The sequence below is a fragment of the Phascolarctos cinereus genome, unplaced genomic scaffold (assembly GCF_003287225.1).
Source record: "Phascolarctos cinereus isolate Bilbo 61053 unplaced genomic scaffold, phaCin_HiC Scaffold_7;HRSCAF=346, whole genome shotgun sequence".
In the NCBI taxonomy this organism is placed as follows: Eukaryota; Metazoa; Chordata; class Mammalia; order Diprotodontia; family Phascolarctidae; genus Phascolarctos; species Phascolarctos cinereus.
In genome coordinates, this window is record NW_027556180.1 from 67370288 (window position 1) to 67387503 (window position 17216).

The following is a 17216-nucleotide window of genomic DNA, read 5'->3' on the forward strand; positions in this document are numbered from 1 at the left end:
GGGGTGAGGAGAGGCGGGTCGGAAGGTTGTGCGTACGCGCGCACGCGCTGCGTCCGTCCGGCCTGGCTCGGCATTGCGCGCCGAGTGAGGGAGTGCGTGCGTACGTGCGTATGCGTGCGGTCCCGGTTCCCGCCATCAGCCGCCGGCCCTGACGGGGGGCACAGCGCGCCAGCTTCTCTGCACCCGGCGTCCCCCTTTCCCCCTCCCCCCCCCGCGTCCCCGCCCGGCTCCTCGAGGGCTCCCGGAGCTGCCGCTGCAGGTAAGGAAGACTCGGCCCCGCTGCCCCGACTCCCCCGAAGCCGCTCGCTTCCCGCCCCCGGCCCGCCCCCCTCCAGCCGCCCGGTCAGGGACGCCCGCGGCGCTCCGGGCCCCGGCTCCCCCGCCCACCCGGGCCCTCTCCCTGGCCGCTGTTCCTCTGGAGAGACCCTCGAGCCCCGGCTCAGGCCTTCTGCCCCTGCGAGCCCCGGCGTCGCCCCCCGCCCGCGCGCCTCCGCTGGCCCTCTCCCCCTGAGGTGGGCTTCGAGCCCCCCTCCTCGCTTCGCGGAAGGGAAAGCACCTCCCCCGCTCCTCGGAGCTCGGAGGGGAACTGCGTCTCCGTCCCCTTCGGGGACTCCTCTCCCAGCAGACTTTTTTCTGGACCCAACTTCAACTTCAACTTGATCTGGAATCCCGGGACTCTCGTGTCGTATTTTTTCTCTCGGGCTACCCTCCCTCCTCCGCTCCCCCCGCCTCCGAGTCCTGCCCACTGACCCTCCCACGCCTACTGAATTTGAAGGAAGCTTCCCTTCCCAAACCGCACTCCACCGCCCCATTCATTCATTCGGCATTCAACAGTTCTCCTGCCCTAGACGCAGAGTCAAAGTCCTTTGCCTTCCTAGACCTGCCAGGGTAATAAAACGACGGGACATGGACAGTAGTGCATACACCTGTTACGGGCAAAGGAGAGCTGGAAAACATTGACTTTGTGAAGTTCTCAACAACTACGGGTGGAAGGAGGGGATGTCGTTACAGTTCAAGGGGGTCAAGAATTGAACCCATCAAAAAGGAGTGTATTGTGCCTCTGCAGCGAATCGGGCGGGTTCCTATGCCTAACACCTGGGTACCTAGCCAACCGCACGGAACCGGGAGAGGGTCAGAATTGATAAAATATCTACCGGAATAGTTGCTTCCCTAGTTTCTGGGATGTGAGAATGGCCAGGAGAATGACTCAGTGTAAAGGGGTCTATCTACTGTTTTTGTTTGGTAACTTCATACAGTGACTGACAAGTATATGAGAGTGAGAAAAACGGCCCTCTTTGTTGATGTTGAGGCAGATTTCCTATTTTCTTAACAGCAGGAAATAAAAGCCCCAGGAAGATTCATTGTATACTATATTAAATGATGGAGATACTGAAACTCTCTCTTTACTTTGTAGCGTTTAGTTTGAGGATGTTGAATGAAAAAACAGCACTGAAGTATAGGGTAATCAGAAAAAGAATCCCAATGCAGAGTGCTCTATTTTTTTTTTTTAATTATTCACTGTATGTTTCTACATCTAAGTTTGGCTCCTGCTCTTTGGAAGTTTTTTAGAGTGAGTTTTTTTGTTTTAGAGAGAAGGGGCTGTGTGTGAAAGGAAAGTAAAGTTTACAAGCTGTTCCTATATTTGAATGGCATTCATTTTTGGAAATAAATTGGTTTGGGTTTATAAAACTTGCTTAATATAAGGTGGTTTTTTTTTAATTGAATGTCTACATGTTCAATTCTTTGTTAGAGAGTAAATAAGAAACTACTTTTATCTAAGACATTACAAGAGAATTACCACAATGGGCCAGACCCATTGTTCATACAGCACAGAATTTTGCCTCAGACCTTGGCATGATATCTTTAAAAAGACAAGATAGATATGAACACACTGTTAATCAGCGAGCGTTTGTTAAGTACCAGGAAGTGATAGCGCTGAGGATCCAAAGACAAAAATAAAGCTGTGCCTGCCTTCAAGAGGCTTACAATGTAGGCAGGGAAGATACACATACATATAAGTATGTGCAAAATGATTTGAGGGAGGAGGATAGACGGTGGGAGGAGATCAGGAAAGACCTCACATAGGAGGTGGCTTTTTAGTTTGGAAGGAAAACAAAGGATTCCAAGAGGCTTCAAAAACCATTATTTGGCTATTTTTCTTGGCTTTTAATTTTTATGGTTTTTCTTTCTTTAGTATTTGAATGGCTTGCTGTTCTGAGGTAAAATTTATGTCTTTTGAACCTCTTATTTTCATTAACTCAGGAAAAACTTTATAGATGATTCTGACTGTGTACTTTCTTCCAGACAGGATTCCCAGGTTTGCCCGCTTCAGTTGGTAATGCTTTTTACATTTGTGGGTTGGCTCTGTCTGTGGGGAAACGGTATTCTGTCTCTGATGCAAGAGTGGGTGTTAGTTAGGGATATCAAATAGAATCTGATTAGGAAAGCTACTTTTCGTAAGGACAAGTGAGTACTATGATTTTTTTTCCTGTTATCAGTGGACCTCAAGCAGTAGAAACTGTATGATAATTTAGACTGTTCTAGGTACAATAAAGTGTTTTAGAGGCACCAGTTCACTAGTAATTTGCTATATAGTGGCAAGTACTTTTCCTTCTCCATAGCAGCCCTGTAGGGTATGGAACAAAAGGAGCAAAGAAGTTTCCAGTTTTGGATTCCAAAGTTGTCATTCAGCCCACTCTTCCTATAGGATTACTTGCTGCACTTGGCAAAATTGTGAAGTGTTATGCAAATATAAGGTGTTAACATTAAAGTTGGAAGGTATCTAAGAGGTTATACCTAGTTGGTATCACCACTACCACCTCCCCCTTTGCCCTCTGTTAGTGTCTCAGTTTCCCCATATTTTGATATTTTCAGCTGGTGGCTCAATGGATAGAGCACTGAGCCTGGAATCAGGAAAACCTGAGTTCAGATCCAGCCTCAGACATTTACTAGCTTCATGACCTTGAGCAAGTCACTTAACCTGTGTTTGCCTCAATTTCCTCAACTATAAGGTAGGAATAATAATAGCACTTACCTTGCAGTGTTGTTGTGAGGATCAAATGAGATAATAATTGTAAAGTGCCTGGCACATAGTAGGTATTGCATAAGTGTTTATTGCCTTTGGTTCCCTGTCTACCTCACAGGATTCTGAGAAAAGCAGTTTGCAAAATTTAAAGTGCTATGTAACTGTTAATTGTTATTTTTCTTATCTCTTTCCTTCTGCACAACAAGTGCAAAACTTGGGAAAGATTATTCATTCATTGGACTAGGGATTGGATGTTTGCTTTCATTGGTACTGGGAAAGGGGCATGGGGAAGTGATAAGTTATATAGTGTTTACTATGTGTTAAGCACTTTACAAATATCTCATTTTGTCCTCACAACGACCCTCTGAAATAGGTGCTGTTTTTATCTCCATTTTACATTTGAGGAAACTGAGGCTAAGTGACTTGTCCAGTGTCACATAGCTAGTGTCTGAGGCTGAATTTGAACTCTCATCTTCCTGAGCCCAGGCCTGGCATTCCATCTACTATGCCTCTGCTACTGGGAACTCTCTGGTGAGGATATTTCTTTTGCCAATGCAGGTCAAGAGCTTCTGTGCCACTTATGTTGTCTTAGTTGCTTAGAGTGCTTCCAGTTTAAGTACCTTGCTCAGGATCCCCCAGCCAGTGTGCATCAGAGGTGCTGATGTGATTGTGTGTTTGTTTAGGATGGCAGAGGGAGGTCCTGGGAAGAACATTGACCTTGGAGTCAGGAGGCTGACGTTCCGCTTACGACTCCAGCGCTTATTTGTGACTGGGGACACATTATTCTCTGAGCCCTTGGTGTCAACATCTGTAAAATGAGCAAAATAAGACTTGTGCTATCTACTTCACAGTGTTATTGAGAGAAAAGAATTTTGTAAGCCTCAAAGGTCAGTTATATAAATGAGAGTTGCTATTACTGCCTTTTTTTTTTTTTTGGAACCCAGGAAGACATGGGTTCAAGTTCTGCCTCAGACATATACCGTATGTGACCTTAGACAAGTTACTTGACCTATTGGTGCTTTATACCAGAGATGTTAAACAGTGTAACACTCAGTGTGGCCAGAACCAGATTGAAATGTAATGGGGAACTATTTGATAACACAAATAAAAATACAATAAAATAATGCTATATTTTAAAACTAAATATGTGGCCCACAGGGATCCTTATGTACAGCTCAGTGGGCCCCCTTCACCCCCCCATTTCTATTTGAGTTGGACACCACTGCTCTAGAAAACTGTAAGACTGTAAGTTGTAGATAAGATGCTAACCTACACTGGTAGAGAGAGTTTCATTCACGTGAGAGTTCCATATACTATACTAAATGAAATCATAGAACTGGTCTTTATCCATTTTTTAGGAAATGGTTTCCTCATAAGGGCAGTGCGGTTTTTGAATGAGATTTGGACATTAAGTTGTGAGACTAGTGACGAAGAGGTTGTATTGAGCTAAAAAAAAAGTATATCTAGTTTGAATGCATCTAATTTTTATTTGTGGACATAGAAGTGGAAAAGGTCTTGTTAGGTTTTGGGGTTTTTGTGGGAGGACGTGGGCCTGGTATGTGTTCAAATAATGGATAAGAATGTGTAAGTAGAGTGGACCTAGATTGTGTAAGTAGAGTGGAGTCTTTATGTGTCAGATAGAGAAGTATGAATTTTGCTCTCTGTGAAATGGGAAGTTTTTGAAGGCTTTTGAGCAGGAGAGTGGCTTCTATCAGTTTACAAATATCAGCTATCTGCTTTGAGTCTAGCACTGTAAAAGATACAAAAGAAGTATGAGAAATACTCTTATCATAGGATCATGGCTTTAGAGGTCATCTGCTTGATCCTCCCACTCATATGGATGAGGCAACTGAAGACAAAACTTAAGTGACTTGCTGAAGGTCACAGGTGACAGAGACAGGATTGAACTCTGGGTTTTCTGATATCAAATCCAGCATCCTTTCTTTCTTCAGGAGTTTATATTTCACAGTAGCTTCTGTAGATAGCAAATTCTTGGGCCTCTAAAACCATCATAAAAATAGGGGTTTTTGAAAGTTGACGTTATGGCAGTGTGCAAATGTATTGGAGGCAAAGCAAAATACAAGAAGCAAGGAGACCAGTTAATAGGGGGTTTTTTTGGTTTTGTTTTTGCTTTTTTGGTGAGGCAGTTGGGGTTAAGTGACTTGCCCAGGGTCACACAGCTAGTAAGTGTCAAGTGTCTGAGGTCGGATTTGAACTCAGGTCCTCCAGACTCCAGGGCCAGTGCTCTATCCACTGTACCACCTACCTGCCCCTAATACTAAAGTTTTGGTGAGAGTTCCGGGCTGAAACATAAATTTGCCAGAGCTTAGAGTTTGTCTATCTTTTGTCAGTTTCTATCAATACTGCATTAAAATGTTGGGGTGGGGTATGTGCATGGATATTTTTGTTTTTTGTTTTCTTGCTTTTTAAACTAAAGGCAACATTATGTAGCAGTTTTTTCAAGACACAAGGAAGAATGTAGTTTCTTTATTGCAGTCTTAATTTCCAAATGTAGCAGGGACAAATAAACTCATAGTCTTATGACCTAGCAGAGCCCTGATGTACCTCATTTTGCACAACATTCCTGGAAGTTTCTGCCGATCGGTTTTTTGTGAAATCATATTTAAGAACTTGGAGGGGATGGGGGTGGGGGTCATGCTACTAAAAATACTAAAAAGATAATCTTTTGTTATGCCAATGATCAGACTTTTTTTTTTTTGAATTTTCATTGATTGGATTTTCTTAAAGCAAGCACACCTGTATTTTCTTTAGCTTGAGTTGATGTCTTCGGGAGAACTGGAATAGCTGCAGAATATGGGTAGTTCCCCAAGAAGAGTTCTTTACCTATGGCACAAGCATCAAAATAAAGGTGAATTGTTATTAATTAGCTTTCATTAAAAAATAAAAATCGCTGAAATGTAAGTAAAATTTTCACTACTGTGTTTATGTTTGCACATATTTGGAAATTGGCGAGAATTGACAGCATTTTCAGTGCTGTGTTAGAAACTAGCATATTTTGAACTTTTAGATTTACACATGCTATTTTATACAACATAGGCTCCTTTTCAAAGTGATATCTTCTATGCTTAGCCTAAAATATGAGCCCTCAAATACAGGAAATAAAGGAGCAGGAACATTTTTGCCAACATATTTGGCTACATTATAGAATGTCCAAAGTCAAGTCACAATTTTTAAGTGGAATGACATTTAGGGCAAAAAGAACTCTTTGAACATCTGTAAAAAGTAGTAAGTACTTAAGAATATTAACAGGACCTGTGATTTAATTGGCATAGGTAACTCCTTGATGAGCAAACTCACTACCCCTGTAAGTTAACACCTTTTCTACAACTTCCAATCTTAGTGAGTTGCCTAATTTATATTTTCTAAGATTAATCAACACTAGTGTTGCCATGATAAGAAAATTAGTGTTACACAATCCAAATAATCTTGTCCTATAAGGTCACATTAGGTTTAATTTCTCCCAGTCCATGATTATATGCTGAAGAGAATCAGGCCCTAACTGAAGAGAATGAGTATGGATGGGTAAAGATGTATAATTCCTTCAAAGCCCAAATGAGCACTGTCCATAGAGATGGTCATCTTCATATGAATATTGTTTAATCAGATCTGCCAGTTTCTTGAACTGTACCTTTTTTTTCTTCTTGAGGGAAAGAGGTGTTAATCAGTAGAAATAATTTATGAAGTATTCAAAAGAAGCAAAATGTTAACCAACTAATAAAAAAGGTATTACCCAGTAGAATGAGCTGTCTTTGTAACCCAAAGACTAGCATTCAGATACTGGTTCTGCCTTTAATTCTTGCATCCTTCTACAGGTCATTTCACTACTCTGTGTCTCAGTTGGAAAGTGAGGGGTTCAGACTAGGCAGTCTCTATTGCCAGTGCCAACTCACTAAATCCGGTGATGCTATTCACAGGAGGGTCATAAAGAGCCATGTAGTGCTTCAGAAAGAATGCAGGGGGCAGAAAGGTAAAGTGACCTGGGATTCACCTGTCATTGTTCATGTACTTTAGCAAACTTGGATCCATATAGCTCTGCGCTTCATTAAGTAAGCTTTTTTTTTTAAATGTGATTCCTTTTGTTGAGAAGATTCTCGTGTCTAATGATGTCACTTGGTGCCTTAGGAAAAACACTGAGGAAACATGTTTCTTTGTTCTCTTTTTGAGTTCAGGAGCCTGAGCCTTAAAAATGCTTAAGGGAAGGTATGGAAGTGTAACAAGTGGTCGAACTTTTGATATTGTGTAGCTATTAATTATATACACCATTATTTTGGAGATGTTTACTAAACATCTTTGTTTTAAGAACTCACCCTGTTACTACACAATAAATCTCTTGCGTTCTTCCTGATATACTCACTTCATAAATGATCTGTGTTCTAGTGACTTTTCATTAGTAAGGAATTAAGTCAAGTCTTTGCTGTGTGGGAAATTTCAGCATGTACCTTGAGAGAGTACAGGTTTTTACTTTGAAAGATGAGGTACACACATTGTAGTGAATAGTGGGGCCTTTTTTTTTTTTTAGGAACTTGGTGAACATAACACTGACTTGGCCATGTAATGAGGATTTATCATTTCAGTGTGTGCCTTTGTGGTCAGCATACTAAATAAGTCAGTTATATGTGAGAGTGATTGGGGAAGAATTTCTTCAAGGACACATTGAAGCAATGCAACAGTGTCAGTATTTAGAAAATAACAGTAGCAAACATATTGCTGACATGAAATATAGACAGTTACTAATTTGAACAAAAATGTCATCTTAACTAAGTAGAGGATGATTGTGATGGACTCTAGTGTTCAGAAGTAGCTTCCTGTGCCCAGAAAATTACATTGCTACTTGGATTTTATAATACAGAGAAAACTTTTAATTTTGTATAATGCTTTTCAACTACCAGTGGTTTCATCATTTTATTTTCTTCTCATACTCCTATACAGTAGGTAGGGCAGGGAACAAGGATGCCACATTTATCTAGTCATTGGAAGGAAGTATTCAATGAAAATTCCAGATAACTGAAGCTTATTCCTTTTAAAGATATAAAGTTATCTTAAGAACTGTTTTTCTATAATGTATTACATGCATCCTTGCTTTTTTAAACAGAATACCCACGACATTATTTAATCTTTTCTTCATGACTTGGGGTCATCATGGACTTCAGTTATTTAGCTGTGCTTTAACATATTAATGCTTTCAGGGATTAATGAGATGTGGAGAACTGTCTGGCCCTGAACAAAATAGCCTTAGACTGCTGTGCTTGAAAACAAGAGAAAAGTCAAAGGGGCTAGCCTGCTGTTGATAGTTCTTTTGTTTGTTTCCTCGGCTGTCAGCTCTGACTTGCTCTCATGTGGCCTACTATCTTTTTGTCATCAGTGTACTAATAACTCACATGTCACTTTTTAAGGTTTATTCCCCACTGCATATTCTGCCTTATTTTATACACAGTGGGCCAGGTAGTTCTGCTTATTCCATGGGGTGAGAATAAATGGGTTTGTTGGCAGCTATTTCCTACTCAAGAGATCTTTATATGTCATGGTTATGCTTCTAGAGCATTGGGATCAAACTCCAATAGGAATGGGGGCTACTGACCGTACATAAGGGCTGCAGATTGATTTAATTTTTAAATGTAATATCATTTTGTGATATTTTTATTACTTTTGTTAAATATTTCCCAGTTACTTTAATCTGGTTGTGCCACACGAACTCGAGAGTGTTGTCCCTGCTCTAGATAGTTGATGCCCACTCCCAGTAAATAGTCTGTTGCAGTGTTAGCTCCATTTTGCAAATGAAAAAATTGAGGAAAAGAGACTTTACTTTGTGGCTTGCTTAAAGGCACACAGCTAATCAATAGCAGAGGCAGGATTAGCACAGTTTTCCTGAATTACCAGTCCTGTGCCTTTTTTTCTGCACTGCATTACTACCCAGGGTGATTCATGTTAATCAGGAAAAAGATGAAATGTTTAGTGTTTTAGCAGCACATGAAACTTTACTTGGACTACTGTGGTGAACATTTATCATTTTTTTTGGTTTTTGATTGAATTGAAAGCTGAAACCATTTTTAAGCTAATCTAGTAATACATGAAAGTAAAAAACTGAATCACTGTTGCTTTTTTTGTTTAGACATTTTGGATAACATTTTGTATTTTGATTTCTGGTATTAGCTTGACTGTGTTTACTTGTTGACATTCGAAAATTTACTTTGAAAAGTTTTATATATCCAACAATTAGTAAGTAGAAGTACATTAATGAGAGTCATTATTTGTTATGGGTTTAAAAAGTGAAAAGGCTATCTCTTTGAATAATAAAATTAAAAATAGATGACAAGAAAATCTGCTACTTTATTAGAAATTTAGTCATGTGTTCCCAAACCATTATTATTAGCTAGAATAGGTCAAGTAATTTGTTTTTTATAGCTATAACAGAGTATAAATGGATAAATTTAATAAATTTTGTTTGTTTTTGAGGAGGGAGGTTCAGTAATGATGAGTTCATTTCCCCATCTGCTATAATCCTAGATGTTAGACTAACTTTATTATTAGAAATTTTTTCTTATTATTCTGGCTATATATATATTTGCTTATACTGCAGAATTATTGGAAGTAATGACACTTGGTGGACATGCATTATTATTTTGAAAGGAGTTATAAACAGCTGAATAGACAAATAATGGAATCAGACTGGTGGAAACATTTCTTTTTTTGTAGGTATTTGAAAGTGAAGACCTATTGCTGTTCATAAAGAAAGAATGGAATCAGCTCCTTAATGGTTAAAGTAGAGACTGATCCAAATTGTAATAGGATATCACTTTCAGAATGGCATCTTTGTATTTAATTGGTATTTACTGAATGAAAGAAATATGGTATGTGCAGGGCAAAATACAGACTTGAACATTTCCTTTCTTTAGATTTGTCATTCCAGTAAGGGCACCACCAACATATAGGGTACAGGTGAGTGGCTGTAAGAAGAAGCTAGTGAATGTGTAATCAGTTTGCTTTTTTTTTTTTAATTTGGCTGGGTTAATGGTACTTCTAGGGAGATGTTATATAAATGACTAAAATTTATAGTGTAAGAATGGAAAAATATCGACTGAGATGATTATTGGCAAATAGGAAATCAATCTATTAACTGACACCTTTATCCCTAATAAATTATAATTTTTGCTTTGTTCTATTTTCCCTCCTCAGAACCTTTCAGGTGAAGTTGTGATTTTCTTTTTTAATTTGAGTAGAAGCAATTTATTTTTTAAAAGTATGACTCCTTTGAAGATACATGGTCCTATCCGAGTACGGAGCATTCAGACGGGGATTACAAAATGGAAAGAAGGGTCCTTTGAAATTGTGGAGAAAGAAAATAAAGTCAGCCTAGTGGTTCACTATAATGCTGGAGGAATTCCAAGGACATTTCAGGTATTCCCTTTTCAGGTTTGGGGTAGATTAATTAGTGTCCTTTAGTAAACAGTAGTTCTATGCCAGACTTAAGTTTCACGTCAACTCCCTTGCTAGACTATTTGTTGTTTCTTATTTCCAGTACACTAATCCTTTTGTATAAATGCATTATAAATTATTCAGGAGCATTGTTGGGTGGCCTGCAAAAGCAGACAGTAAGTACCTTTATTTAAGGAGAAAATGGGGCTTGAAGTCTATATCCAAGCTATTTTCTGGGTTTTTTAAAAGTTAGGACAATGTTTTAGAACTTTTTCTTTGTTTTTAAAATATATGTTGGAAACCAAAACATTTTAGGCTTAGTCATTAAAAAAAGACAAACATAAAATCCATTTTTTTACAGTTCTGCTAAAGGCAGAATATTTCACCTGTAAGGGTTATCATTTCTACTTATAATTTTTAAAACATGTATGCATACTTTTAACGTGTTTTAGAAATTCATTGCATGCATGTTGTTTGTAGTTTTGTGGTGTTAGAAGCTTTGTGTATCAGAGGGTCACTAATCTGGGTGAGTTAATTTTATAATCATGTTACGTGTAGAATGTTTCACATTTAAGTCATTTAATCTCAGTATATACCACCATGTTCATACCATGCAGAAGTATAGGCTTCATTCCACATATAAATGTGTGAACATGATGTTCTGGGTAGAGGGCCACCTTTATGTGTGTTTTGAGGATATGGGGGAGGGTAATACAGCTTTATGTTTGAGAACTCGATGCAAAATTCCTTTGATCATATTTAGACAAAAGTGCTATCTTTCTAAAAAAAAAGTACCCTTGAACTAACATAAGTCCTTCTCCCATATTACACTCATGAAGCAATGGGGAAAGAGTTGGTGGTGGTAACATAAGAAGGGGAATTAACAGCAGCTGATGCTTCCATACACATTGCATTGACCATCTCATAACAAAAAAAATTAAGTTTAGATTTGTGTCTGACCTCCCTGTAGGCTGGTACTCTGAGATTTCATTTTTTGACTTTGGTCCTTAGGAACTATCTGAGCCAACTGAGGCTGTAGCCTCAGTTACTTTCCAGTCCCAGTGAAAGAACAAGTCTAGAAGTAACTTGGTGAGAAATTATTTAGGCTTTCGACAGTTTTGTTCTGTACATCAGGAGGGCTCTATTATATACACATATGGTCTTTTAATGTTATGGTTTCTGAGAGAACTAGAATTTTAGTTTCTTGGCTTGTGTGCATTCTAAAAGAGCTCTTAATATTTTTTCCCTTGAATTTAATGCTTTGGTCTAAAAGGCAGTGATAGGCTATTCACTAGATTAATATGTTATAAGTACTTTTTTTCTTTTCAGTCCCAGGCCTACTTTCTTAATACTTCCAATTCTTAATTATTTTTCTAAGTCAAGTTGCTTTGTATATAGCAAATACATTGTTCTGATTAGGGTCATAAATTTGGACTTGCTCTGAAGTTTTAAACAAGAATAAAATTTTATGTAAAAAAGAGTCACTTGAGAAATGAATTAACTTGTGTGTGTGTGTGTGTGTATTCATGCTTACCTAAAAACTGACAAAAACCAGTTGGACCACACTTTTTTAAAAAATGAGATTATCTTTTATTTCTTCGGTGATAACTCTAGGCATAAAGTTAAGTGGCACAGGGAGTTATATTGTAAGCAGAAGGAAATATTGAATGAATATTTGTGGGGCTTAAGGTGGGGAGAAGTTCAGGCTAGGACACTTGAAGCTGTGGGAAGAATTAACCTTATCCTGTAGAAGTAACTAAGAGGAAACAGGAGTTACTATTCTTTTTTAAGATCATCAAAAAAATCAAATCCAGAGCCACAAGATTTGGTTTTACTGAGGAAAAATAAGATGAGTCCTAAAAATTATGTGTTCTAGAATGCTTTGGAGTCTTACCTGTGACCAAGAGTTAAGGGGGAAACCCAACAGAAACTGGGTTAGTTAACATCCATTGTAAGAGACAACTTAGGAATAGGCATAGAGACTGGGCCTCTAATTTCATAAGGTAGAGGGAATTCTCATAAGGAAACTCCCTCTGCCAGTGCAGGTCTCTATGTAGTCTTAGAGAATACCTACAACCCTGAAAATCTAGTTGTCACCCAGACAGTTCATATCACAGGCAGGGCTTGAACCCAGGTCTTCTGGCTTTAAGGCCAGTTTTCTGTGCACTATATTGTGCTGTCTTTTTCCATGGTCAACTTAGGCAATAAAAATGACACATTTTGTATATTCATAAAAATTTGGGGACTTTAGGGGTGGTGGTTGGAAATTTGTGGACATCATAGTTTGGTAGGAGACTGTCCTTTTATGCCATTTCTGATTAAGACTTGCTATTTAAAATCTTTTGTTTGGAAGAAATTAGCATAACCAGATGTATTCATTGGGAGATGCATATATTGTTGCCCCTTCTACCTCTTTGCAGGTATTTATGGATTAATGACTGGCAATTAATGACAGTGTTATTCCATCAGATCTTGAAGAGTCAGTGCACTAATTTTCATTCAGTTTTGTTATATTGTCCATGTTTCTGAAAATATGGAGCTACTAGCCTTAACAGTAACTCAGATTTGGCAACAGTGTAAAATATTTTTAAAGAAGCTTTTATTACCATTTTCATAATTATTATTTTCAGAAAAAGTGTTGATTTTATTGCAACAAGAAATGGAGAATAAAATTTTCTTTATAATAGGGAAAACTAGGTTTGCCATGATGAAGGGAGGAAATAGTTATGAAGATAGTATACTTTAACTAGTTCTTCATTGACAATTTCACATTGATAATAATAAGATCATTTCCCTTTCCCATTCAGCTAAGTCACAATATAAAGAATGTGGTTCTTCGACCTAATGGAGCAAAACAAAGTCGCCTGATTCTTACCCTGCAGGATAACAGCTATTTGTCCATTGACAAAGTACCATGTAAGGATGCAGATGAAATGAGACTGTTTCTGGATGCAGTCCATCAAAACAGACTTCATACAGGTGAGCACTAATCATCCCAAATGGTGGGGCTGGTTGGTGCAAAAAATAGTTGAATGGGAAGAAAATGGATATTTAAATGTGTGGAAAATGTATTGATGTTGGTTCATCTAACAGGAAAAAATCGGTGTAGGTCAAGAGATCCAACTAAGACATTGTTTCTCCTAAAATACAAAGTAATTGTGGTACTCAAGGAGTTCCACTGGAAAGTGTCTTATTTGGCACATGGTTTGACACTGATGATAAAACCTGCTACAGCTTAAAAGACCAAAAAAAAAAAGTTAATAAATTGGAAGCTGGCATTACAAAAAAAAAAAAAAGATGTAAAAAGGGAACTCTTCATTTCTTAACAAACATATGTGAGAATTCCCCCTGCTTACATACTGGTTGTGTTTCACAAATTCACTTTTCAAGTTGCTTGTTGAAGTTACTGTAATCTTTTCTCACAGAAACAGTGTCATAAATTGTGGAAAGGTTCCAATATTGACTCACAAGCCAATTTAAGTTATAATATACTTGGATTTGAGTACTAACACAAGCATACACTGTTACTTTTCAGCTCATTGCTGATTCATTACAGATTCTTGTGGAGCAAACTGCCCTGTCTATAACTTCATTTTGCCCGAGAGCATATTTTCAGTTAGGTGAGGTATGTCCATGGTATTATCTTGACTTCTGCATCCTGGGCAGGAGGCTGTGTCTTGTCAAGTGGGAGAGGAAGAAAGATAAGTTCAGTGCTCTGTTCACCACACTGTGCTACCTCTTCTTAACTGAAATTACTATCTAGATTCTGATTCCTCAAATGGATAGCTAGGGTTAGGTTTTAGGGAAGTAGGATCTTCCTTATGTGTATTCTCTGGCTTTTATCTGAGTTTCCTTGATTAAGATATAATTATATTGTATTTATATAGCACCTATTTCAAAAAACTTCGTATCAAAAATATTTATCATTAAACATTTTGGCTATCTTTTTTCCTTTTGCTTTTCCTTCCCTTCTTTACCCAAATATATAAAAATACTAGTAATCATCTCTTTGTAAAAGTTAGTGATTTGGGGGTATGCCTTTGTCATTAGCCATGAAACCTTCCCAGGGGTCTGGTAGCTTTGGCGGAGTTCTCGGGAGCAGGACTACACAGAAGGAAGTCAACAGGCAGTTCTCTTACATAGAAAATCAGGTATGTTAAACTGTATTTTAAAGTATTGAAATCTGATTATTAAAAACTGAGGGTGTGTCATTTCTCAGTGTTTTTGAGGGTAGTTGAAGGAGATATCATTTCTATAGTAATGCCCTATTTATCATAAATCTCCTTTTATTGTGGCCATTTTATATATAACATTTTAAAATTTTACCACACATTTCACTGCCTAAATAAGCAGAGCATAAAATGAGCATTTTCTTAATGAGTCGGCATCATTATGATTATTCCTTAGTGTACTCTGTTTTAATACGATAATGCTTTCAAAGTTATTTAGTCATGTAGAACTGCTTTACACCAAATATTGTCAGATTATTTTATATTTAATATTTGTCTCTCTTCTGGCTGACAGACTATCATCTCTCCCTTCTTGCTGATGTATCAGTATGCGTTCCTTTAGCAGCCTCCATCCTCCCTTCTAATTTGTCATCACCAGTCTGCTGTGGACTGAGAAACCAGACCACAGAGCTTATTAAAAGTTAAAGCAAACAAGTTCTGAATGAGTGCCTAAGAGGCTTTCCTACAAATATAAAGCACATTGGTTTATTTTGGATTTGCAGATATTTTTTGCTTACTCTCTGGTATTTCCCCTTGCTCACCACCTGTGTTGAAGGTAGTGGAGGTGATTTGATGAGTGACCTCCATAAAAGTAAGATACTCTGTAATAAAAACTGTTGGTAGTTTATGTTGTCCTATATATAGTTTAGCTACTTAATCTATTATTGGAAATTTGGTAGTCTTTGTTAATATTAAATATAGATATGGATATTAATCAGATAATTTCATTATCTTAATGTAGTCACAAGGTAATTTGAGAATATAGTTTTTCACAGAAGATAGGAAATTGTTCTTCATGGAGAGGTCTCACACTTAGTGCTTGAAAAGAGTATCTCTTCTAGTTGTTTCCCCAACCACTGTGTTATGCCAGTCAGTTTTTCTTTGGTTATTTCAATTCTGGCTTCTCCTGTATAGATCACTGGTGCCACTTCTGCCAGTGTGCCCTGTGCTCTTCACCCATTTTCCCTGGTGAATGTCTCCTTTCTTTTTCTCTTCCAAATCAGAATTCTATTTGAAGCTTACCTCAGGCATTATTGGATTCTTTGTCAACTAAATTGGTCAGCACCACTCTTTTCTCTAATCTTTATTGGTCTCCTTTTTCGTTCTCTTGGTCAAATGTATTTTTTCAAAGGCCTACTTCTTTATCCTCTTCATCCACAACATTCCATATGTCTGCTTTGGTTAGTGAGTGTCAGGATTCTTTCTTTTATCCCTCATATGTGTCTTGGAAATTTAGAAATTTATAAGCATATTGAAGAAAAAGAATTGCAAACTTGGACTTTAATCATCTTTGATATAATTTTATTGCTTTCATTTGGAGGCATACCTATTTAACATGAATTACTTTTTTTTTCTTTTAGACTTCTTCAAAAAAAGCAAGTTTGGAGTCCAAAGATGATACTACATTTCGAAAAGTTCTTGGTAATCCAGGCAGAGTACCCACGAAGACCCCAACAGGAAATGTAATGACTGGGAGCCGCATAAATACCCCTCTGACTTCTACTCCATCAACACCTTTAAGAACAGGATTATTAGAAAATCGGTATGAAGGCTATTTCAATCGGCAATTAGTTATCAATTGCATATATTTACAAACATTTTTCCATTCTATTTTAAAAGACTGTCTTTTTTTTTTTGAGGCAGTTGGGGGTTAAGTGACTTGCCCAGGGTCACACAGCTAGTGTCAAGTGTCTGAGGCTGAATTTGAACTCAAGTCCTCCTGACTCCAGGCCTCTATCTACTGCACCACCTAGCTGCCCCTTTAAAAGACTATCTTAATTGTTCCAAAGTTGACATAATCTTCTAGTAAGACTAATGTTTTGAGAAGGATATTGAAAGCTAGGAAAAAGTTCAGTATGTACATGGAGCTATTGCAGTATATTTAGAGATAATAACATAGAAAGTTTATTTTTGGTAAGCAGTTAGAAATTTTTGCCCTGGGTTGCATAACAGATTTTTAGTCAGCATCTATTTAGTATGTATATACAAAGCAGAGAATTAGGTATTGTTGACAATAAAGGTGACTTCTTAAAAGCTGTTTTGAGAAAAAATAGTTAAAGCCTAGGACTGCTGCTTGGGGTATAAAGGATGATAGGAGGCAGAAATACTTAATTCTTTATTTTCTCTGCTGAGGAGGATGATCTTTGGACTGTAAAGTACAGAAGAAAAATATTTTAATAAAGAACCAAAACTCAAGACAAGTGAAGTTATAATGAGAGTACATAGCTGTCCTAGATGAATTCAAGTTACCAGACCTTAATGAACCACATCCTAGGGCTATGAAATAACTGATTAGAGTGTTTGCTGAACCACTGTCGTCAATTCCTGAAAGATCATGAAGAATGGGAGAAGTGCTGTAGGACTTAAAAAGAGCAAATGTCTTGTTTTATTTTTTAAAAGAAGATAGTAGAGTCTCCAAACTAGAGACCAGTAAGTTTGATTTCAGTTTCTAGCAAACTTCTGGAGGTGTGAACATCTAGAAAGGGAAACAGCAGATTGGTAATACCAAGGTAACTTGTTTCCTTTTC

The 17216-nt window shown here is 37.9% G+C and overlaps 1 protein-coding gene across 3 annotated transcripts in view; it reads left to right on the forward strand.

Moving 5' to 3' along the window:
- Nucleotides 1-51: 51 nt before the first annotated feature.
- The window catches only part of USP37 (ubiquitin specific peptidase 37), an 81289-nt gene continuing 64124 nt past the window's right edge, over nt 52-17216 (forward strand). The window contains exons 1-6 of one of the 3 annotated variants that reach the window (XM_021002730.2): nt 52-259; nt 5798-5894; nt 10220-10441; nt 13267-13438; nt 14510-14610; nt 16050-16231. In XM_021002730.2, the coding sequence (XP_020858389.1) occupies nt 10286-10441; nt 13267-13438; nt 14510-14610; nt 16050-16231 (611 nt within the window). In that variant the 5' untranslated portion in view covers nt 52-259; nt 5798-5894; nt 10220-10285. Of the gene's footprint in view, nt 260-5797; nt 5895-10219; nt 10442-13266; nt 13439-14509; nt 14611-16049; nt 16232-17216 lie in introns of those variants that run through there. The other 2 variants (XM_021002732.2, XM_021002733.2) reach the window with 2 other exon arrangements.